Source organism: Zea mays, chromosome 7, assembly GCF_902167145.1.
Source record: "Zea mays cultivar B73 chromosome 7, Zm-B73-REFERENCE-NAM-5.0, whole genome shotgun sequence".
Taxonomy (NCBI): domain Eukaryota; kingdom Viridiplantae; phylum Streptophyta; class Magnoliopsida; order Poales; family Poaceae; genus Zea; species Zea mays.
In genome coordinates, this window is record NC_050102.1 from 14,627,036 (window position 1) to 14,649,697 (window position 22,662).

General features: G+C 48.5%; 1 protein-coding gene across 41 annotated transcripts; it reads right to left on the reverse strand.

Moving 5' to 3' along the window:
- Positions 1-1,365: 1,365 nt before the first annotated feature.
- On the reverse strand, positions 1,366-16,252 carry LOC100279210 (Forkhead-associated (FHA) domain-containing protein). Of its 41 annotated transcripts, none has more exons than XM_023300524.2 (17): positions 16,145-16,252; positions 9,422-9,624; positions 9,238-9,324; positions 8,890-9,129; positions 8,479-8,569; positions 8,266-8,390; positions 8,001-8,082; positions 7,703-7,822; positions 7,190-7,315; positions 6,588-6,671; positions 5,796-5,939; positions 4,198-4,758; positions 4,053-4,110; positions 3,762-3,910; positions 3,381-3,467; positions 2,792-2,920; positions 1,383-1,629 (listed from the first exon to the last, which is right to left on the reverse strand). In XM_023300524.2, the coding sequence occupies exons 12-17, from the start codon at positions 4,675-4,677 to the stop codon at positions 1,507-1,509; spliced, it is 1,026 nt and encodes a 341-aa protein (XP_023156292.1). In that variant the 5' UTR covers positions 4,678-4,758; positions 5,796-5,939; positions 6,588-6,671; positions 7,190-7,315; positions 7,703-7,822; positions 8,001-8,082; positions 8,266-8,390; positions 8,479-8,569; positions 8,890-9,129; positions 9,238-9,324; positions 9,422-9,624; positions 16,145-16,252; the 3' UTR covers positions 1,383-1,506. The 41 variants fall into 41 exon arrangements, with proteins under 41 accessions (XP_035816405.1, XP_035816404.1, XP_023156282.1 ...); XM_023300523.2 differs by having other exon boundaries at positions 7,685-7,822; positions 8,262-8,390; positions 16,145-16,239; XM_035960514.1 differs by having other exon boundaries at positions 8,262-8,390; positions 8,479-8,732; positions 16,145-16,239.
- Positions 16,253-22,662: the final 6,410 nt, after the last annotated feature.

Below are 22,662 nucleotides of genomic sequence, written 5' to 3' on the forward strand. Positions count from 1 at the left end.
ATTAACCGAACAAGGTCTAAGTCAAGTAAAAAACCATGGCACATGGCAGCTCGCATCCGAACGTAGTTTGCGTAATCAGCATAGAACAAAGGATATACATGGATTTATATATATATATATATATATATATATATATATATATATATATATATATATATATATATATATATATATATATATATATACTGTATTTATATATTACACCTGGGTGCATTCAATACAGGCCGAACCTATGTGCCAGGTCCGAGCCAACCGTCCCACCCAGGTCGGTTTCGTCCCTCCCGCACGCTCCGGACAGAACCTTTTCATTTTCCCGCCCCCGCCCCTCTTTATCCGTGAACGGCTCCTCCGCGAACGGCTCAACCTCTTCACATAAGTTGCAATCACACCAGACTTGCAGTTGCAATTATACCAGACAGCAGTTGCAATCATTGTTTTGTTTAACAGATTTTTGGACAATCACACCAGACCAGCAGTTGCAATTACACCAGGCAGCAGTTGCAATCATTGTTTGTTTAACAGATTTTTGGACATAGTTATATAGAAGTTGCAATCACACCAGATCAGAAGTTGCAATTACACCAGACAGCAGTTGCAATTATTGTTTGTTTAACATATTTTTGGACATAGTTATATAGAAGTTGCAATCACAACAGACCCACAGTTGTAATTACACCAGACCAGTAGTTGCAATCTTGTTTGTTTAACAGATTTTTGGACATAGTTATATAGAAGTTGCAATCACACCAGACCAGCAGTTGCAATTACACCAGACCAGCAGTTGCAATCATATTTTTTAACAAAATTTCTCAGAGTTATTCAGTACTTGCAATCACATAAGAGCAACTCAGCAGTTGCATCCACACTACACCAGCAGTTGCAATTACAACACACCATCGGTTGCAATCATTTTGTTTACATTTTTTAACAGATATTTGAGTAAAATTATACAACAGTTGCAATCACACATAATGCGGGCTTGCAATCCCACCTAATGCGGGGGACAGGGAGGCACGCAGACAGAGAGGCGCGCGGCGGCGCGAGGACAGGGAGGCGCTCGGCGGCGGTGGGATATAGGTTTAGAGGATCGGAGGAAGAAGGAGGAGACGGCGGCGGCGCGGGGATAGGGATGCGCGCGGCGGCGGCGAGGGCGGGGAGGCGCGCGAAACAGGACTTACGCCTGGGTGCATTCAATATAGAGAATGCACCCAGGTGCATTTTAGCAGCGCCGTATATATATATATATATATATATATATATATATATATATATATATATATATATATATATATATATATATATATATATATATATATATATATATATATATATATATATAGTGGGTGGAGTGGAGTGGAGCTAAGATAAAGGAATAACAGTGCTAACTGGAAGAGAGAAATATTAGCTATCGGAAATTATAAATAACTTTACGCTTATCCAATACTTTCTTGAAGAGAGAGGTAGCTATCGCAGATTATAAACAACCTTGATCATAACGTTAACTACTCATGGGTTCTGACTCCAATCAAACGCCGTGATCCCGCCTTGGGAGCTTCCTCTCCTTTTTCGAACTATGTATTGCCTTGCAGCCTCGTGGTTCACGTGAAAAATGAATTTCAGGTTCCTTATCTGTCGGTAACAAAAAAAAAACAACTTCGCAAGAGGTCAAAATGCTACATGAATCCTTTACCCTATATCCGTGAAATATGTAGGGTAGAAGCATTAGTTTAAAACTAACAAAATGAACCATAACTAGTAACCATTGTTACATTACCTAGATCCAATTGCTATACGTTACTTCTCCCGTCCCAACATAAGAATTTCTGGGTTTGTTATGTCAAACTATACTAAGAGCCTGTTTGGAACCACCCAGTTTTTAAGAAACTGGTTTATGGAAACTGAGGTGGTTCCAAAAATACCAGTTTATGCCAGTTTATAAAAATTGAATTCACAGTTTCTTAAAAACCAAAAAGCTAGTCACTCCTAACTAAAAATAAAAAATGGTTTCTTAAAAACTGAGTTGCTTCCAAACATGACCTAAGTTTGACCAAGTTTATAGAAAAAGAACAATAAATTTTTATGATATCAAATGGACATCATTAGATTCATTGGGACATATTTTCATAGTTTGCTTCTTTGATGTGATAGATGTAACTAAACTTCTTTATAAACTTGGTCAAACTTAGAATAGCTTGACTTAAACAAAACTAGAAATGTTATATTTTGAGAACAAAACTAGAAATGCTTATATTTTGAGATGGATGGAGTATTATCTATTAATCCCAAATAAAAAAATTATCTCTGGTTCCAGTGGCATTTCATTTCACATATGAACCAATAGAGATCTCAAATGGCAGATCCTGATTTAACTCTAGACTAATTCACAACAGAGTGGCATCAAATATTCAATGAGTTGCAAAAGAAAAGCTTACTGTATCTTTCTACCTACAACTCACTTTCCTGATTAGTGTTTTCCTACGCGCCTATATCATATCATGTGTGATGTGAACTAAGGAACCACAAATGAAACAGTAGCTAGTGAAGTAACCATGCTCTCATCCAGCTATATCTGAATGACTAAGAATGCTTGATTACTTCAATCTTATGGTACAATATGGAAGCACATTTTTCATACAAATATGAACAATTAATAGCTCTACAGCCTACTAGTTCGAAGTTAGATTAAAAAAAGGAACCAGTACATAGAATTAAACAGGGCATGGATATTTAGTATAGCGCGGTTATTTGGAATTCCTAGTGTAAGAACAAAGAAAGGATTGGAAGGCCATACCTCAATTAATGAGTCTGACATTAAGTTTATACGTTTACTGCAGGGTACTTCTTTGCTATTCACGAAAATTGAAAACTTCCCAGTATTGTTTATGTAGAAAGATCCACCATCGTCCATCTTAATAACTGCCTGCATATCGAAAATACAGAATTGCAAGTACAAGGTAAGCTAGCACATTAATAACTGTAAATCATAATTTGGTGGCAGCGAACAGAATAGAATGCATGCAGTATGCACCCTCCTGTTCCTTTGGGATTTGTGAGTACTGAGTACCAAGCAGAACGATTTCATCAAGTGGCTATAAGCCATGTCACCAAGCCAAACCAAATCGGCAAGTGGGTATAGCCATGTCAACAAAAAAAGACAGTGCAGGTACAGAAGCAGAGAAATGGTTAAGTAAAGGTCATGCTGCATGCTTAAGCAAGAAAATAAAAATGGAATCCTTAGCAGTCAGCCCAAGCTTATTAACACAAAGGGAAATTTCTCCTGAAAATCGTAATAAGAACCTCCTTATAGTTATTGCATTAATGTTTCCATCAAAGCAAGGTTGTCTTGCACCTTTTAACTCATAAAAATGGCAAGCAAGTACCTGTCGACGGGATATTTTGTTTGCCTTTCCTTCTTTACTCAAATCGATATCAACATGTACTTCTTCTGTTTCTCTCCCAAGACTTACCTGCATTAGATAGTCAAGTATGGTTACAAGTATAAAGTAATGATATTATTATAAAAAATGTGATCTCTAGCTAAGTTGGTTAGATAGTCTATATAGCAGTCTGTGTGAGCAAATTTCAATCTATGGTTAATGAGTGGGACACGGGTTCAAAGCAATACCAAAGGCTGCCTACCCCCCCCCAGGTCGAGTTTTTAACCATACTATTATCATGTGGCCAATCTAAAATAACGTGCGTTTGAAAAAATTAGGGAGTATAATGCAATGAACATTCACGATATCATTGCTTAATATTACCTCGGGCTCTCTTATGTAGTATTTCGTGCGTTGGCCATAAAGAATTGCGAAAGCACCCTTAGACATGATAGATCGGTTCATATAAGAGCAGACACCTTTCTCTAATCTTATCAAATCCTTCCTGCTTTCAGGATACTGAAACCTTGAAACTGATCATACAATAGGTCAATAGCACAAACAGAAAAACGTAGTATTAGGGTTCACTAAGAGCATAAAAGATAACATCAGGACAATTAAAAAAATATTTAACAAACATGAACATTGGAATATCAGGTGTTCATATGTATTTACCTTCTGGTTGGATGAAGTCAGATTCTTGATCCCATGGAATCAGGTCCAGATCAAGTATCTGGATTTTTTTTTTTTTTTGAGAAAGTCAGAATCACCAAGGAATGTAAAGCTATGTACACTCAATGAAGAAAATAACTATATGTACCAGTGCTTCTAGGTCAGAATAGTTTGGAACATTAATCTCAGTGTCAGATCCTTCTGATTGACCCGTAGTTGAAATGGTTGCAACAGGGCCATGAAATTCTGTATCTGGCAATGCAGAAGCCAACTCACAGTTTTGAATAGCAGTTTCACAGCCTACTCTGGGCTTATGAGCAAGAAACTTGTACTTTGTTTCATTAGACACTTGAATTGACTTATCCATAGTCAAATTCTGTAAATCATAACTCCTCTCATGTTTAATGAAACCACAAGTTATTTCTTCACCTTCATCAATAGAATGCAGTGCTGAAGTACACGTGTTTGCTTTGTTACCACCAAAATTACCCTGCAGACCAGGTGGCAGCTCACTTCCCACAGAACAGCCTTCCTTGAGAGCCACCATATTTGCATTTTGCTCAAGGATGGCTGATTCCAGATTAACTGGTGGTGCCGGCAACAAAGGTTGGTCATTTTCCATATTCATCAGTTTGGTCAAATGTGCATCATGCTGCGAACCAATTGGTACAATCGCGCCCTCATCCGACGCATGGTCAACAGCCAGAATCTGGACAAAAAATATAGAAAACATCACTTACTTCATTCAGTATTTGAACACAACAGTCAAAAAATGCTATATTCTATTATACTTACGTAGAGTAGGTCCATACATCCCCGACATAATTTAGACTTATTCTTTTTGTAATCATGAATCCCCGTTAGAAGGTTACAAACTAATAGGTCACATAAATTCAGTGAAGTTATATCCTCACATTTACTGAGACATCGAAACAGTTTTTTACTGACATAGGGAGCACACAATGGATCGACATATAAGCCAATGAAAAACAAAAACTTGATCCGAAAATGTCGAGAATTCTGTACCGTGTAGACCTGATCCTCCAAAATCAAAAATGTATCAGGAAGTTCTTCATAAAAATGTGACCGATTGAGTGAGGGAAAGGGTTGAAATAGACCCGGCCTTTGTGGCTTCCTCAATGGGGAGTAGGTTCATTGGAACGAACCTCGGGAAACAAATCGTCGCGTTCATTTTTGTTGATCTTCACCATTCGATTTGTTTCTTCCCTCTCCCCCTCTCTAAAAGTTCACTTGCTCACAACCCTTTGAGTTTGCTCCCAAAGTTATCCACATTGATTGAACAACTCATAGCAAGTAGAGCTATCTTCTGCACTCTGTATTCATTGTTAATTGTTTCTAACCCTAACCCCGGGTGAAGTGCGTGTTCAAAGTTTATAATTTCCAGGTTTCGCCTATTCACCCCCCTCTAGGCAACTTTCAGGCCAGCAACCCAACTACACATACTAACATACACTAGGTATGTGCCCGTGCATTGCAACGGCGTACAAAATATTCCACAAAATATGAGTGTTAGAGCAACTCCAACAAATGTCTCAAACATGCTCGTTTGTTAACTAGGAAGTGGATGTGAAATCAAATCTTATAAAAGCAAGCAAAACAAAAAAGACTTCATGTCACAAGATACCGCTTAAATTGAAAGAACATATGTTTTTAGCGTTATTCTTATAACAGATCATACCATTTCGACAGCTTTAAACTTCTTAATATTGTAAAGAATATCTATACCTCGAAGAAAGGCAGCTGGAGCAACTCCTGAGCTCAAGCAGCTTGCTCGGCGTGTTCCCCTTGCTCTGCTTGGACTCGACCTTGTCCTGGTTGTCCTTCATATGCGGGAGTAGAGACAACATGTCCTCCATCAGATGCCTATACCTACATCGAGCACTTACACTGAATAAAATGGAAATCAAAAGACTGTAATAAAAAAAAGAGGGAGCACTCAAATATATGTGATGCGGTGGAAAGATTAAGGGCCTGTTTGGTTCAGCTTTTTCTGACCAGCTTTTCCGAGAATCTAGCTGTGGGGAGAATCTGGCTGTGTAGAGAATCTGAGTATCATTAGGATTACGTGCGGAGGAAGATAAAGTTGTCCATGGGGCTCAGGATCTATAAAGTGACGGATTACTACTATTGCGACGACTCAACCGATTATATGTTTATGTTGATTTTGAATGGTTTTACCCAAACAAATTTTATAGAAGCTGGCTGAAAAGCTGAGTGTTTGACAGTCCGTAGCAGCTTTTGGTGGCCAGAAGCTGCGAAAAGCCGAAACAAACAGGGGCTAAGTTTCTTTTACTACATGTGATTAGTATCATTTTTATACCCTGTTAATTTATCTATCTTATTCTTGTAGGGTGGTGCTTCATTGGAATCATTGGCTAAAGGAGTTGTATGCTTCTCCCATAAATTCACCCTTTCAGGATTGCAGGATCGCTGGTTTTCATTGTTATATGGCTAAAGGAGCTACATCGAAGTTACGGGGAAATGACATGCCTTGTATGAAGTAAAGGGTCTACAGACCTTAGACTCAATCTTGTGCATAGCTGTTCACGACTTCCTCTGTAGATTTCTCGAATTGTTCAATCCAGTGGTTTCGCATACAACCTAAAGGATGGAAGAAATAAATTATTTCAGGTTGAACAATTTTCATCCTATGTACTAATATTTTCTGGAGATGAAGATATATTTTTGACATTTGATGCTACTAAAACTTTTAGGCGCTACAAGACCAGTATATGCTCTAGAACCACATGATGTGGGGCAGTGCATCCATGCTGAAACCAAATCCGATGGTCAAATCTCAATTGCAAAGACTACTGGTTCAATTTTGAGCGAGAAATATAAAACATAGATACAGAACTGGATAGGAAATGATCTAGCACTCAAATATACGTGCCCATAGTTAGTGCCCGTGCATTGTGACGGAATTAAATATTAATATAAAACATAGATACATAACTATAATATGTAAAATTCGTATGACAAAATATCACCAAAATACTAATATTATATTTACGTTATAAATATGTAATATTATTATAGCATCTCCACTTATTAAATTCACACTTTCTTGTAGTTCATGTATTTGAAATTACATATATCATCAGAGAACTCATCAGCACCTTCATGCAATTCTAATGACGATCCTCTGCAGCTTCGCAATGTATTTCAAGAGTGTTCATATTCAGTCGGGAGTGTATAATGACCATAATCTCTTCCAAACAAGGGAAGAGGAACCTTTTATTCAACTGCATGCAAAATTCAAATGACTTAGTTGTATGTCACATTGTCTAGCGTAACAATCCAATTAGGAGTATCATAATAACGTTTAGAAATTACTTTTGTTACAAGGCTAATGTGAATCCAAACTATATTGCTTAAAGACAGGAGTAATATGATGCAATGAATCATTGAAACCAATTTGTATATTGCCCTTGCTTAACGCTACAAGACATAATTAGTACGAAAGAATAGAATTGAAGGAGAAATATAACTAAAAACATGATTATTCAACATAGCATAGATAATGTGAGTAATAATAACATCAGTATGTTATATATGTCATAATAGAACCACAACCGATATGCCATCGAAACAAAGTATTTATTCTCGCTAACTTGAGCAGAAATAGCAACCATCTCCCACTCTGGTCTTCCAAGGCGGAGCAACCAAGATAGACAGTGTGACGCAACAGCTCATATCGTTATTGTGTTGCACGGATAGTAGCCAAGGACACGCAGGAAACTTGCAACTTCCTGTAAAAACACATAAACCCATGGGTTAATAACTTAGGAGAAGGATGCAAACACTCTCGACACATGCTTAACACTTATTTAAAATAGATGTTTGATACTGATTATGTTTCAGAAGAAGGATTGTAAATATATCGAGTCATCCCTAGACTATAGAGTATGTAGATGGCACAGCACTAACCTCCAGACCCTTCAAGGCATTTTGTGTGCGGACATCCGCCATCGACGCTTCGAAATAGACGTAGAAAATGTAATTGAACAATCTGCAACCAAGACCCTGAGTTAGTGGCTAATTTAGCCATGTACAAAGCATGCGATTGTCATCTGGGTGAATATTTTGAGAATGCATTTGCTAAATATGTTTGAATTTTTAGATGCACAGATTTCCCCCACTTTCCAAATGGCACGTCAGATAGTAAAAGATTATGCAAAAGATGGATACCAACTTGTCCTCATGGTAGCCAAGAATCTCATAATGTCCTCATGGTTGCCAAGAATCCCAATATTGTGAAAACCAGTGAACCACGATGATTCAAACCACCACCGTTTAGTTCAGTCAGAAACTGAATTTCTGGGCAGAGGCATATGACTCCATCAGTGGCATGAAAGGCTCCAAGCAAAGTTGAAAGGAACTCCAAAGCACAGTAGACAAGATCAACCATTACTGATGGTGTCCCATATAGTCCAAAATGATGTAGATGCATCGATAGTGTAGCTATCTCTAAGTAGTCCATTCTGCATTTTTTTCACCTTGTTTCAGCAATGGTAGATTTCAGCTGATGGCTACTTGAAACTGATGCTTTAAAGGAGCAACCAACTTCTACTTTCTATGCCCTCTTTGTTAGGTCGAAAACATTTGTGGTATATCATCTGTTCCTACCATTAGGTGAACAAAAGTATTAAAAGAGTTTACCTGCAATAATTAAACAAAGAATTGAAAATATATAAAAATGGGCCCAGTCCATGCACAAAGTGATGATATTTTTAGCTGCTACAAATTCTAAAAACAAAAATTATACAGTCAGACGAGTAGATGCATAGGTGAAATTTGTAAACATAGGATTGCAAACCTGTTGGTAGCATCAAGGACCTGAAGCATATGTTTGTTGCTTGTGTGTTCAAGTTTGCTGCAGCAAGTCACCTACTAATACCTTTAGAAATGTTCCAGCTACAATTAAATCGATTGTCCCCACTATCTCTACCTTTCCCTTTCTTTCTCGATCAAATTCCCATGGCCCAGTCACTATCCTCATTCCGAGATCGGATATCTGTTACTCTACTTGGAAACATTGGGGTGGGATGGATTTCAACTGTTGAACCAAAGTAGAGCAGAGGCATTCCAGTTGAGCATGCACTCGAAAACAACTAATGCACACGCGCAGCAAAGACTTGGGAAGGGAGGAGCAGTGAGGACTTACCAGCAATGGGTGACGCGCACGAGCAGCACGGACCTGGCAGCGCGTCGTGAGGCCTTGCACTCCTCCTCGCTCTCCGGCACACGCGCACTTCGCCAACAGGGTCGTCGGCAAGGTTGCAAGGGAGGAGCAGTGAGTAGGAGAAGCATGCTGGTGGACTGGTGGGAGAGGATCAGTGAGGACTTACCGCGACGGGTGACATGCACGAGCAGACCGAACTTGCTTCGCGTCATGAGGCCTCGCACTCCACGCTCTCCGGCACGAACACACTTCACCGACAAGGCCCTCCTTGCTGTTCATTCCATATGACAAGGCCGCAGCAGTGGGCTCATTGATAATCCTCATAACCACAAGCCCTTCAATCCTACCAGCATCATTGGTAGCCTGGCGCTGAGCATCATTGAAATAAGCTGGGACATTTTAAAACACATTATAAATAATATGCTATCTGTTATTTACTTATTTTAAAAGACACCGATTTGAGGACAGAAGATGAGTAGCGTACCAAACTCCATGAAATCTCACACAATGCCTCAGCCCATCGTGAGGTAGAGTCAGCAATCATACATAGATTTGCCAGGAATCATAAAAATCAGGTAACAGTTATGAAGAAGAGCCATGAAATCTAGAGCACAATTCTTTCAAGCTATAAAATATATGCGAGTATCTATGTTAACCACATAGCAAACTCTCAAGAATTGGAGCATTTTAAATCTAGAGTTTTCCTCGCAAAATGATTAAAAATAGGGATTTTTAAATCTGAGGCAAAAGAGGTGTGCATCAAATATTCCACTTCAGTTTGCCTATATATGAGTAAAAACAGAAAGCAAAGAAAGTGAGAATAATATTCTCACACAAAGTCTGTAAAAAATGCATAGGCATATATGAAACTATTCGTGCCCGTGCGATGCCACCTCGTCCAGTAGCAGGATAGCAAGTAGATGGGTATGTGAAAGACTGGAATTTGTGGAAAATCCAAATGCATTTCTTACCAAACAAAGCTCAAATCTACATGGATTACTAAAAGGAAAAATTAGAATTCTTCTAGTTCTGGACTATAGGGCAGGATTCTACGGTTCTACCCATCAAGAAGACACAGTGCAAGTGCAAAAGTACCATATCATGTACAATGTTGTTTAGTTTAGCCTATTATATAGAGGCATGCAAGTGCAAGAGCAACAGTGGCTGTATTAGTCTGTTTCTCAATCGCCCAAATGGTCAATATGACATAAGCCAAGAAGTATTCAAGGCAAGGCGGATCCTGGTAAACCTTCCTTTCTGAGAATATCTTTGGTTGCTTGCAAAAGCCTAGTGTATTGTGGGTTCTAAGTTCTAACTGAACCTGCAGAGAACATATAGAAGCCTCTATAACATCCAAAACGGATATGGCTTACCAATAGAAGCACAATCGCAAATAAATTGTGGCATTCAGAAACTTTGAAAGCAGGCGCAAATCTGAACAAAAGGAAACTGTGTGCCATTCATATAATGTCACGCTTCCAGTATCATATCATAGGAGTATTTACAATAACATGCAACATTTCAGATATAAAATGCATAATTTGATTTCGTCCTAACAATCAGATTGCGTATAAAGCAAAAGAAATCACAAAGTCAGATTCAAGACCAAAGAACTTGTCTCTCGGATGCGCGGTATCACATCACCACTCATCACAGAGCGCTGCTCTACAAATCGAAGGCCGGCGCATTCCAATAGGAGTGTACTTGAGGGAGAACAAGGGCGATCAGATAACAATGCCTCCCAAAACTCTTTTTTAATCCACTGTCATTTTACCCTTCTCTAGTTCTCTTCACAAGAAGAAGCGAGGGATTGAAAGGGAAAGGCAGGAAAACAACATGGCATAACCCAAAAAAAGCAAAGTGCAATAAAAAGCAAGCATGGCTCAGCAGCTTGCTTTGGTTCTACTCTGCCCCCTCGGCCCCTCCATTACAGGTCCTTCAAAAGCACAGCAGAATCGGCCAAAGCAAAAGAATGCCCCCAGAGGCGGCCAGGAACAGAACAAGAAGCAAGAATACTGAATACCGCAGCAGCGACTGACTGACACAAATCCTGCTGCTACAGTGCTACTTCCCCCCCCCCCACACACACACACATTATAATATGCAGTCACGTTGCGCGGCCGCAGCAGCGCTGCATCGCATTAGCGCCACCCTAGTCCCCATGCCCGTGAGAGGAAGCTCTTAGAAGGCCAGCGCTGTCTCCAGGAGAGAGAGAGAGAGAGGAGGAGGAAGCCACGACGGCGGAAGACGACGCAGCGCGGCGGCGACCGGCGGGTGTCATGGCAAGGTCGGCCGTGGCCGTGAGGCGGGCGGCATTGGCCATCGTGTTCGGAGGGCTTCTCCTGATGTCGTTCCCCCGATCAGGAGGCCCCCGACGGCGCCTCCCAACAGCCTGGCCCCTAGCCCCATTCCAAAGTTCTTCTTCTTCTTGGTCGGCTGCTGGAGGCAGGTAGGCGACAAGAGGAGCGTATGTGCCGGCCTTACCGGAGGGCGGTGGGTACGCGGCGATCTAGGTGGGGGTGTAGCCGTTGGCACCCGCCGTCTGGGTGACCTCGCTGAGCTTGTACGATAGGTTGAGGACTCCCTGGGGCATGCCTGAGGAGATCTTGCGGACCTGGTAGGTGACGACCTTGGCGAGGACGGAGCGGTCGGGGCACCAGAGAGGATCTCGGAGGGCTGGGTGCGAGGGGGGCACGAGCGAGATTCGCGGGCGCGGGCATGCGTGGGAGAGATGGGTGGGGGCATGGTGTAGGGGCGTGCCACACCATCCGGGCGAGCAACATCCGGGCGAGCGTTGATGGCGGGGAGCAGGGATGGCGGTGGGTGGGGCGGCCCCGTCGATGGAAGGTGAGCGGGGCGACCGCTCGTAGATGGCAGATACGACCGGCAGAACGTGCACCACTCTGTGTGGTGGACGCCTACACTACACGCTTAATAGTAGTAGAGATATAGGAACACACACTCTAACACTAATTCATGTGGATTGGGTGGGATTGAGTCGGTTTAAACCCATAGTAAGTCAAAATCCACATCAATACATCTCAATCCCCTCCAATACAAATGGAATGTAAATAATCGAACAAGGCCTTATGGCGGCCAAACCCGCACATATACAGACTGATCCATACTAACAGAAAGAATACACCACCCCTACACCAGTACTATCGATGGCCATATCCTCCTTAGTACTAACTAGGGCTCACAGGATATTACCGGAAATTCATTGCAAGTTGTGGCAACATCGTTGCACCACTAACTGCCCTATTGAAGAAGGAAGCATTCCAGTGGTCTGAAGCATCAACAGAGGCATTCCTCGCACTCAAACAGACACTCATGACTGATCCCTTGCTGCAGATTACGGATTTCAGCAAAAGATTTGTGGTTTACTGCGACACGTCAGGTTCAGGGTTTGGGGCAGTTCTCCACCAAGGTGCAAGGGCAGTGGCATATTTCAGTAGAGCTGTGGCACCACATCACCAGAAACTTTCGGCATATGAGAGAGAACTGATTGGACTTGTCAAAGCAGTCCGCAATTGGCGGCCATATTTGTGGGGGTGAGCGTTCACAGTGAGGACTGATCACTTCAGTTTGCAATACATACTGGACCAGCGCTTATCCACAATACCACAGCACACATGGGTCAGCAAACTATTTGGGTATGACATGGAGGTGGATATAGGCCAGGGAAGATGAACGGAACGGCTGACGCCTTATCAAGAAGGGATGAAGAACCAGCAGCAGCAGTGAATCTGTTGTCCACCCCAACTCTAGAAGTCTTTGATACACTCAGGAAGGAAGCATTGATAGATCCACAAGTCCAGGAACTAAAGACACATTTGGCGGCAGGAACTGCAGGAGAAGGATGGGCTGAAAGAGATGGATTGTTGGTATGCCGGGGCAGAGTCTTCGTTACAGATAATTCAAGTGTGTGGGATCAGTTGCTGATAGCTGCCCATGCAGCAAGTCATGAGGGAGTAGAGAAGACCTTGCATAGATGGAGGAGCTCATTCCACAATACCCATATCAGGAGACGGGTACAAAAATTTGTTCGGGGCTGTGCAGTCTGCCAAAGAAATAAGTCCAAACATCTTCACCCTGCTGGGCTATTACAGCCACCGCCAGTTCCCTCTGAAGTATGGAGTGATATCTCCATGGACTTCGGGGAAGGGTTTCCAAAGGTGGGGGGTAAATCGGTTATCCTCACGGTGGTTGATCGTTTCTCCAAATTTGCTCACTTCATTCCCCTGGGTCACCCTTATTCAGCAGCTTCAGTAGCATGGCATTTTTTGACAATATTGTCAGATTACATGGCATGCCCTGTTCGATAGTGAGTGACCGAGATGTGGTATTTACCAGCAACTTTTGGACAGAACTGTTTCGGATGGCAGGAGTAAAGCTGCAGATGAGTTCCGCATTTCACCCACAAACAGATGGTCAATCGGAGGTCACAAACAGAGTGATATTGATGTACCTGCGCTACTTAGCAGGTGACAGGCCGAAGACTTGGCTCCAGTGGCTGCCATGGGCGGAGTACAGCTATAATTCTTCATATCAAACTGGCATCAAGTGTTCACCCTTCCGGGTAGTCTATGGGCGTGACCCCCCGCCATTACTACCTTACCAGCCGGGGAAAGCGCGAGTAGCTACGGTGGATGACTAGCTTCACGATCGGGATGAGTTCTTAGCAGAAATCAAGGAGAGACTGGTCCAAGCCCAAGTCACAATGAAGCAGTACCAAGACCAGACTCAGCGGGAGGTGAAATTCCAGGTTGGGGATTGGGTGTGGCTCCGGTTACAGCAAAGGTCAGCCGTGGGCGTGACACCAGCATCTACATCCAAGTTGGGACCTCGTTTCTTTGGGCCCTACAAGGCTACACAGCTAGTGGGGGACGTATCTTATAAATTGCAACTCCCTCCGAAGGCAAAAATCATGATGTTTTTCATGTGTCACTATAAAAAATTATTGGGCAGTTGCCAGATGAGGTGGTGCCTCTTCCAGATCTGTTACATGGCAGGGAGGTACCTACACCTGAGAAGGTATCCAAGGCAAGGCTTAACAGAGGCGTGTGGGAAGTGTTAGTTCACTGGGTGGGTCGTCCAGCAGCAGAAGCATCCTAGGTTCAGCTAGAGGATTTCCAACTACGGTATCCAGCTATACAGGTCACGGACGACTTGTTTCTCCGGGAGGGGAGAAATGTTGCAGATGCATTTGTGGGGAAGACCTACACTAGGAGGCAGCAGAGGGAGTACCGGACCCAGACCAGGGGCGGTGAAGCCAGCAGCTCGGCTCCAGCAGATAACTCTTAAGTTCCAGCAGATAAGGATTAGCTAAATAATAGTTGGGTTGTTTGCTATATAATAGCAGGGAGTTGTTAGCTAGATAATACCAGGGAGTTGTTAAGCATGTTTATCTCTTATCAGTTGGTGCCGACCCTGATCTATAAAGGGGAAGCAGTAGCGTGTAATTAGACATCGAAGGAAATACAATCTCCCTGTGCGGCGATTACCTCGGTCACCCTGGTCGACGGTGATCTTGCTCATGTTTCTCACTCTCGCTCTTCTCCACCATACGCGCTCAGGTCCCTGTCCCAGGCTGCGCTGCTCCTCTATTCGCCCTTACGCACTCCTCGAAGGCCCAGGCATATTAGCTAAAGTTTAGCACTACACTTTTAGCTAAACTTTAGCACTTGGAGACCCAAACTGAAGTGCTAAACTTTAACATCCAATAGCAGTTTAGCACATGCGACCTAAACAGACCCTAAATCAAACATGTCAGTACCAAAACACTTCTCTAATGTATCAAATAGGGACATCAATAACTGCTCAACCTTTTGATGTATCTAATTATTAAATGCAACTACAGGAGAATAATTGTTTCAGAAGTAACCATGTCATTCTTAATAATGAGTTTCAATGCACTGTTTTCAATGCTGCCACATCAGATTTAAACTAGGTAACCGTGTATGCAGAGTTTCATCCTCGTGAAACTCTACCATCTCCCATAAAACTCTCTATATCTCCCCTCTTAAATGAATTGTCATGTCACCAAGTATGATGATGTGTCACCGTATTTAATGAGTATGAAACTCCCATTGAGAATGGCCTAACCCGTTCCTGAAAGTTACAAGCTGGAAAAATAGCATGAAATGTGGTAGGAATGGGACAGACAGGATAAGTTGATCATTTCAGTGAACTGAATCGACCTCAGGTGTTAAAGTTGTGTTCCTACGTTGTTCACTTCTACAAACATGAATTCAGGTATGTTGCCAACTTGCCACATTGTTGAACAAGGATCTTAAATCCTCTGTACGGAAGCTCAAGACACTAAATCCAGTAGCTAGGCTACTGAGTAACATAAATCAGACCCGGGATTTAGCAGCACTGCAGCAAGCAACGACGCAAATTTATCAATTACAGAGCGCGAATAACGCGAACCAACAGGACACTCGTATAAGGCAGCGGTTCAGCAACCCAGGTGCCCCCGCGTAAAACAGAAGCCCAAATAATCTACAGGAAATCTTCACTTAGATGAGTGTTGCGGGCGGAGGGGACGATCGTATTCTCAAATTTTCGCCGAGCAATCAAATCCAAAGCCACACAAGCGACGGGGCGGCAATGCGAACCCAAAATTCAGCAATACTGAAATCAGACGAACCACGAATCGAACGCGATGGAGACGACGATAGCGGACTATCCTGGGACGGTGGCGCTCGGCCCAGGGAAGGCGGCCGCCGGCCGGAGCGGGGCGGGAAGTTAGTGGAACACAGGACCAAAATTCTGCGCCGGCAGGAGCAGCGCGTGAGGGCGTAGCGTTCCTGCGTAGTTCGCGGGGTTTTCGAGAGGGGGGGGAGGGATGATGATCGGGTCTAGGCAGGGCGGGTTAGATTACCTCGATGGCGAGGAGGACGTCGTCCTCCACGGTCCATCCCGCCACGCCCGAGGCGGCTACCAGTCAGCGACCTACTCACAATAGGTATTGATTCAACTAAGAACTAGTAGTAGTTACAGCAGAGGAAGCAGAAATGGATGAGGAAGACAGCAGTATAGAACTGTCGGGGACCATAATTAGGGGTACCCTCAAGACTACTAATTCTCAGCTGGTAACCCCCATCAGCATAAAGCTGCAAAGGCCTGATGGGTGCGATTAAGTCAGGGATCAGTCCATTCGAGCGACTCGATCACGCCTCGCTCGAGCCTAGCCTCGGACAAGGGCAGCCGACTCCGGAGGATTTCCGTCTCGCCCGAGGCCCCCCTCCAACGGCGAACATATTTCCGGCTCGCCCGAGGCCCTGCCTTCGCTAAGAAGCAACCTTGACTAAATCACCGCACCGACCGACCAAGTCGCAGAAGCATTTAATGCAAAGGTAGCCTGACACCTTTATCCTGACGCGCGCCCCCCGGCAGAGCCGAAGTGACCGCCGTCACTTCGCCGCTCCATTGACCGGCCTGACAGAAGGACAGCGCCGCCTGCGCCACTCCGACTGCAGTACCACTTGACAGAGTGAGACTGACAGGCAGTCAGGCCCTGCCAAAGGCACCATAGGAAGCTCCGCTCCGCCCGACCCAGGGCTCGGACTCGGGCTAAGTCCCGGAAGACGGCGAACTCCGCTCCGCCCGACCCAGGGCTCGGACTCGGGCTAAGTCCCGGAAGACGGCGAACTCCGCTCCGCCCGACCCAGGGCTCGGACTCGGGCTCAGCCCCAGAAGACGACGAACTCCGCTTCGCCCGACCCCAGGGCTCGGACTCCGCCCTAGCCTCTGCCGACGACCTCCGCCTCGCCCGACCCAGGGGCTCGGACTCGGCCTCGGCCATGGAAGACAGACTCGACCTCGGCTTCGGAGGAGCCTCCACATCGCCTAACCTAGGGCGCAGGCCAGCCACGTCAACAGGAAGCGCCATCATCACCCTACCCCGAGCTGACTCGGGCCGCAGGGAACAAGACCGGTGTCCCATCTGGCTAGCTCCGCCAGATAGGCAATGATGGCGCCCCGCATGCTCTGTGACGACGGCGGCTCTCAGCCCCCTTACGGAAGCAAGAGGACGTCAGCAAGGACTCAACCGCTCCGACAGCTGTCCCTCCGCCAGGCTCCATCGCTCCTACGACGGCCACGACATCACACCAGCTGGGTGTCAAAATCTCTCCAGCTGCCACATCGGCATGTACTTAGGGCGCTAGCTCTCCCCCGCTAGACACGTAGCACTCTGCTACACCCCCCGTTGTACACCTGGATCCTCTCCTTACGCCTATAAAAGGAAGGACCAGGGCCCTCTTAGAGGAGGTTGACCGCGCGGGGACGAGGACGAGACAGGCGCTCGCTCGGAGCCGCTCGCTTCCCTCACCCGCGTGGACGCTTGTAACCCCCTACTGCAAGCGCACCCGACCTGGGCGCGGGACAAACACGAAGGCCGCAGGATTCTCACCTCTCTCACGTCGGTCTCCGGCTGCCTCGCTTCTCCCCCCTTCGCGCTCGCCCTCGCGCTCGACCCATCTGGGCTCGGGCACGCGGCGACACTCACTCGTCGGCCCAAGGGACCCCCCCAGTCTCGAAACGCCGACAGTTGGCGCGCCAGGTAGGGGCCTGCTGCGTGTTGACGAACAGCTTCCCGTCAAGCTCCAGATGGGCAGTCTCCATCAACCTCTCCAACCCGGGACGGTGCTCCGTTTCGGGAGTCTTGAGTTCATGTCCTTCGACGGCAGCTACGACATGATACTCCTTCCACCGCCGTGCGACAACGACAATGGCGGCCGACAGCCCGCCCGCCAGCGGCGGAATCGACGACGTCTTCCCCGCGTGGCGGAAGAACAATCTTCGAGCTCGTCCCGCCTTCTTCCCCGTCGACGGAGGGGAAGGCAGGGCAACCAAGGCCAAGCAGGAGGCAACGCCTCGTCGGCTGTCGAGCGAGTCGACAGCGCCGACACCCCAACGAGGGGCGCACCGGGTATCGACTTCGCGCCTGAGACGAAGACGAGCGCCGTCTCCCCGCGACACGCCAATCCCGAGCAAGTGGACGACGCCAGCGCGCTTGCGAAAAGCTTGCAGGACGTCGCCCTCGTACCTGAGACGACGGTGCAGTCAGTCCCCGACGTGACTTCATCGCCGCTCGTCGACCAAAAGGTACCGACCGATTCCCATCCTACGTCATTTGGATTCAGCCTCAACCCGCCTAGCGACCTCGCTTTGGCGGACGCTCTCGTAGAGGCGAGTCCAAACCCTCTGGGGTTTCGCATGCGGTCGCCTTGGGACCGGTTGACGGACGTCTCGACCTACGGGCCCTCTGGGTCCGAGGAAGACGACGACCCCAGCATCTGTTGGGATTTCTCTGGACTTGGCAACCCTAGTGCCATGCGGGACTTCATGACCGCATGTGACTACTGCCTCTCCGACTGTTCCGACGGTAGCCGCAGCCTCGATGACGAGGACTGCGGCCCAAGCCGCGAATGTTTCCACGTCGATCTAGGGGGTCCCTCCGAAGGCAATCATCTCGGCATGCCGGAGGATGGTGATCTCCCTAGGCCGGTGCCCCGCGTTGACATCCCACGGGAGCTAGCTGTGGTCCCCGTTCAGGTGGGGGGCCATGACCCACAGCTCGAGCAAATCCGCGGGGTGCAGGCCAGGCTCGACGAGGGAGCAGGAGCGCTTGAGCCGATCCGCAGGGACGTCGGGCAGGCATGGGCGGGCCAACCCCCGGCCGGAGAAATACGTCACCTGCCCCAGGGCTTCCAGCACCGCGTCGCCGATGACGTCGGGGTCAGGCCACCACCCGCATCCAGTGGGGTCGGTCAGAACCTGGCTGCAGCAGCGATGCTTCTCCGCGCGATGCCGGAGCCATCAACCACCGAGGGTCGGCGAATCCAGGGGGAGCTCAAGAATCTCCTGGAAGGCGCTGCGGTCCGACGGGCCGAGAGCTCTGCCTCCCGAAGGCAGGGATACCCCTCGGAACCTCATGCCGCGACTTCCCGATTCATGCGGGAAGCCTCGGTCTACACCGGGCGCACGCGCAACACCGCGCCTGCGGCCCCGGGCCGCCTCGGCAACGAGCACCATCATCGCGACCGTCGGGCCCACCTCGATGAGAGGGTGCGCCGAGGCTATCACCCCAGGCGTGGGGGACGCTACGACAGCGGGGAGGATCGGAGTCCCTCGCCCGAGCCACCCGGTCCGCAGGCCTTCAGTCGGGCCATCCGACGGGCACCGTTCCCGACCCGGTTCCGACCCCCGACTACTATCACAAAGTACTCAGGGGAGACGAGACCGGAACTGTGGCTCGCGGACTACCGTCTGGCCTGCCAACTGGGTGGAACGGACGACGACAACCTCATTATCCGCAACCTCCCCCTGTTCCTCTCCGACACCGCTCGCGCCTGGTTGGAGCACCTGCCTCCGGGGCAGATCTCCAACTGGGACGACCTGGTCCAAGCCTTCGCCGGCAATTTCCAGGGCACGTACGTGCGCCTCGGGAATTCCTGGGACCTCCGAAGCTGCCGGCAGCAGCCGGGAGAGTCTCTCCGGGACTACATCCAGCGATTTTCGAAGCAGCGCACCGAGCTGCCCAACATCACCGACTCGGATGTCATTGGCGCGTTCCTCGCCGGCACCACCTGCCGTGACCTGGTGAGCAAGTTGGGTCGCAAGACCCCCACCAGGGCGAGCGAGCTGATGGACATCGCCACCAAGTTCGCCTCCGGCCAGGAGGCGGTCGAGGCTATCTTCCGAAAGGACGAGCAGCCCCAGGGCCGCCCATCGGAAGATGCTCCCGAGGCGTCTACTCAGCGCGGCGCCAAGAAGAAAGGCAAGAAGAAGTCGCAAGCGAAACGCGACGCCGCCGACGCGGACCTTGTCGCCGCCGCCGAGTACAAGAACCCTCGGAAACCCCCCAGAGGTGCCAACCTCTTCGACAAGATGCTCAAGGAGCTGTGCCCCTATCACCAGGGGCCCGTCAAGCACACCCTTGAGGAGTGCGTCATGCTTCGGCGCCACTTCCACAGGGCCGGGCCACCCGCAGAGGGTGGCAGGGCCCGCGACGACGACAAGAAGGAAGATCACCAAGCAGGAGAGTTCCCCGAGGTCCGCGACTGCTTCATGATCTACGGTGGACAAGCGGCGAATGCCTCGGCTCGGCACCGCAAGCAAGAGCGGCGGGAGGTCTGCTCGGTGAAGGTGGCGGCGCCAGTCTACCTAGACTGGTCCGACAAGCCCATCACCTTCGACCAAGCCGACCACCCCGACCACGTGTCGAGCCCGGGGAAATACCCGCTCGTCGTCGACCCCGTCATCGGCGACGTCAGGCTCACCAAGGTCCTTATGGACGGAGGCAGCAGCCTCAACATCATCTACGCCGAGACCCTCGGGCTCCTGCGCGTCGATCTGTCCTCCGTCCGAGCAGGCGCTGCGCCCTTCCACAGGATCATTCCCGGGAAGCGCGTCCAGCCCCTCGGACGACTCGACCTTCCCGTCTGCTTCGGAACGCCCTCCAACTTCCGAAGGGAGACTCTGACGTTCGAGGTGGTCGGGTTCCGAGGAACCTACCACGCGGTACTGGGAAGGCCATGCTACGCGAAGTTCATGGCCGTCCCCAACTACACCTACCTGAAGCTCAAGATGTCGGGCCCCAACGGGGTCATCACCGTCGGCCCCACGTACAAGCACGCGTTCGAATGCGACGTGGAGTGCGTGGAGTACGCCGAGGCCCTCGCCGAGTCCGAGGCCCTCATCGCTGACCTGGAAAGCCTCTCCAAAGAGGTGCCAAACGTGAAGCGTCATGCCGGCAACTTCGAGCCAGTGGAGACGGTTAAGGCCGTCCCCCTCAACCCCAGCGGCAACGCCTCCAAGCAGATCCGGATCGGCTCCGGGCTCGACCCCAAATAGGAAGCAGTGCTCGTCGACTTTCTCCGCGCAAACGCCGACGTCTTCGCGTGGAGTCCCTCGGACACGCCCGGCATACCGAGGGATGTCGCGGAGCACTCGCTGGATATTCGGGCTGGAGCCCGACCCATCAAATAGTCTCTGCGCCGATTCAACGAGGAGAAGCGCAGAGCGATAGGCGAGGAGATCCACAAGCTAATGGCGGCGAAGTCCATAAAAGAGGCGAAAAGCGTCAAGCTCAACCCCGAAAGGTGGGTCCTCGGGGTGCCCCAGGGCATGGTCTTGGGGTTCATCATCTCCAAGCGGGGCATCGAAGCCAACCCGGAGAAGATCGCGACCATCGCACAGCACCCCGAGCCCTTGCTGGGGGCACCCGGGGGCTACACGCACCCCCAGGAAAGGTCGCTTGTCATCACCAAAGTTCTGGAGCCCGGAACGTACAAGCTGGCCGGCGGTCAAGGCGAAGTCTACGGCAACGCTTAAAACATCCGACAGCTACGTCGCTTCTACCCTTAAGATGTTTTCAAGCTGTTCGTATACCTCGCTCCCACAAAAGTCTCAGTCGTCAAGGAAGGGTCAGACTCGCCTCGGCAGAGCCCGACCCTCCCTCGGGGGCTAAAAAGGGGGGAACCCCTCAAGATTGGGCGTACCTCTCCGCATCCAAAATTTTTGGTCAAAAAGGCTTTTGCGTTCTCCCGGCTATGTCAGAAGCAGGGCCCCAAGGAGCGAACGTGGGTGCATGTAAGTGGCAAGGCCGACTGAGCCGAGGAATTCCTATGCCTCCGGGTTAGGGACACCTCACTCATCACCCGCCACGAAAAATGACCCCTACTCGGGAAGCCACCCTGTTATTGACAGGCAAAGCCGGACACGCAAAATAAAAGGAAGAGGAGTACGACTTCATGCAATGGAAACAAAGTGTTCGGGCCTCAGCGGCCGCAGAAAGACACACGTGCATCCAACAGAAACTGTTCCAACGGAGTTAGGCGTCGCCTCGGGAAGGAGCCGCGCCTTCAGCTCCGTCCCCGCCTTCGGTAAAGTCCATCTCGGCTTCCGGCGACGGCGCAGGGGGGAGGATCTTCGCCTCAAAGGTGGTCGCCAGCACTGCGCTCGGACCCGCGGCGACCGCGTCGAGCCGCTGGACTTCTGCCAGGGCAGCTTCGTCTTCGTCAGGAAGACAATACCCCTCACTAACCCGCTCCAGGTCCACAACGTAGTGGGAAGCGAGCACGGCGAAGGCCCGCCTGACGCCATGGTGTAGCGCCTCGCGGAGTCTGCTGCGCACGTGATCACCCAAGGCTTGAAGGCGACTTTGAGGGGAGCTTCCTGAGGGGACGTCGCCGAAGCCAAGGATCCGATGAACGTCCGAGACGGCTTCGGACATGGCCGCGTGGTCGTCCTCCCTCTGCTCGGCCGCCCCGGCAAGCGCCTCGGCAAGCGCCTTGGCGGACTCATCAAGGGCGGACTCGAGCTCTGCGAACAGCCAGAAGAAAGATCTCAAACACAAGCAGAGGGAACAAACAGGAACGAGAACCAAGGATG

Excerpts from the sequence above, each read along its gene's own strand:
- LOC100279210 (XM_023300507.1), bottom strand. The coding sequence starts at position 4,677 with ATGAATATGGAAAATGACCAACCTTTGTTGCCGGCACCACCAGTTAAT. Across the intron at positions 4,111-4,197 it reads ATTCTGACCTAGAAGCACTG|ATACTTGATCTGGACCTGAT; the intron begins GTACATATAGTT and ends AAAAAAATCCAG. Across the intron at positions 1,654-2,791 it reads TGTCAGACTCATTAATTGAG|TTGTTTTTTTTTTGTTACCG; the intron begins GTATGGCCTTCC and ends CCTCTTGCGAAG.